General features: G+C 35.0%; 1 protein-coding gene across 1 annotated transcript in view; it reads left to right on the plus strand.

Moving 5' to 3' along the window:
- Positions 1-1132, plus strand: part of grm8b (glutamate receptor, metabotropic 8b) — a 156351-nt gene extending 155219 nt beyond the window's left edge. Inside the window, exon 11 of the mRNA XM_053477434.1 lies at positions 633-1132. Coding sequence (XP_053333409.1) covers positions 633-682 — 50 coding nt within the window. The 3' untranslated portion in view covers positions 683-1132. The remainder of the gene's footprint in view (positions 1-632) is intronic.
- Positions 1133-1835: the final 703 nt, after the last annotated feature.

The following is a 1835-nucleotide window of genomic DNA, read 5'->3' on the forward strand; positions in this document are numbered from 1 at the left end:
TTTTTTATCCATCATTTTAAACTCACAGCCCAGATCTAGCATAGATCCTCCCCGATCAAAGCCGGCAGAGTCAGTCTCATCAACACAAGCATATTGTGATGCACTGCCAGTCTGTCCTTTGAGTGTCGATATTAAGCCTTCATGTATAATGTTTAAGTATATTAATATTTTTGGGCAGACTATTTCACATTATGCTCACAGGTTAAGGCCTATCAGTCATATGTCAGTGTATGTTAGCATAACCTTATACACTATGTGACCTAGGAATAAAAAGGCTTACAGTAAGCTTATATTTATGGTCCATTCCTTTATATCATTTCTTAATTACTTCCACTTGACCGATATTTAATCTTATCAACTGGATGTATTTCTCCAAGGAACAGTGTCAGGAACAAAAGAATATGAATTCCTTTGTCTTCATACAGCTCAAATGAGCAGAAAGCATACTGAGCCTTGAGTTAATCTAATCTGGTATAGAGAAGTGTGATATTGGAGGTTCAAAGTCACACTTTCAGAAAGTGGTGCCACAAGTCTGTGTTAAAAATAGAAGCTATATTTCTTTCACTCACAGCATCATCATAAAGCCTATCATACACAGGACAAAAACCCTGTTCTCCTTTTCTCTTTTGCAGCATTACCCACCAAAACAACGTATGTCAGCTATACCAATCATGCCATGTGAAGATGCATCCTGAGTAGAGGATTTTTGGAGGGATCATTGGAAGTGACTGGAACTAAAGCATGAGACTTTAATGTTGTTCATGATAAAGAGAGTGTTTGTTGTACTGAGACAAATCTTGCCTGTTTTTTCTAAGAGTTAAACATATTGGCCATACAACAGAGTGACTGGGACAGCACTCATTGCTGGCGTAACAACACATGGAAATGGGACTTCACTGAAGCAGAGGAAAAAATATATAAATATATATAAATAAAAGATAAAAAATTATAAAAGAAATATTGGAGTCAACCATGTTAGTTGTTATTCTAATTGTAAGTATTTTGTGGTTGTGCAGATTTTTTCATTCTTGTCCCACAGTGTGAGATCTGCATTGGAAAATGCCTTTGTCTCTTGTAATGGCTACTCTGGTCAATTAGCGCTGGTTTGTTTAGTGTGTATATGCCATGGTTGAAGCATGCCTGATTTTTATACAAATAATTTATTTATAATAAAGGAATGTTTTTGAAATGTCTAGGGAGCTTCGATGAGTAGTCACATATTGTGCTTTTGTACTTCAGTCTCTAGTGGTCCACTATCCACCTACACAATTAGTGGAAGTCAAATACGTACTCAAGTTAAAGAGGAAAATTACAAGTAACACACTTTAAATTAAAAAGGAAAAAAAATATTAAAAGAAAATCTTATGCAAAGAAAGGGTTATTTCTACCCTCGAATAATTAGAAGATCTGTACACCCAGGGCTTAATGAGGCTCAGGACAGAAATAAGTCATTGAAGCCCAGAAATTACATGAATTAGGCAGTTTTTATTTTACAAAACTATTTTTCTTAGCAAGTAAGCTGAGGCACAGGCACAAACATATCTTGCAAAGTATTATTTATGAGCTGCAATACTGTATTTCAAATATAGCATGTGGTCATTTTTTATTTTATTTATTTTTTGCTATGCCATGAGTATAGAGTACCTTTTATTACTGTTCTGTGTAACTGCCCTTCATCAAAAAGGTTTAAAGAAAGAAGGGGAACCCATTGAAAATGTTATAAACAGTTGGTTCTTTGGACTAAGGTAATGACGTCATACACTTTGGGAAAGTGAAAATAGCATTTTCTTGTTCAGCAATTGTGGTAGACACTTCAGCTTAAAAGGTAAGAATAG

This window comes from Clarias gariepinus, chromosome 2 (genome assembly GCF_024256425.1).
Source record: "Clarias gariepinus isolate MV-2021 ecotype Netherlands chromosome 2, CGAR_prim_01v2, whole genome shotgun sequence".
NCBI lineage: Eukaryota > Metazoa > Chordata > Actinopteri > Siluriformes > Clariidae > Clarias > Clarias gariepinus.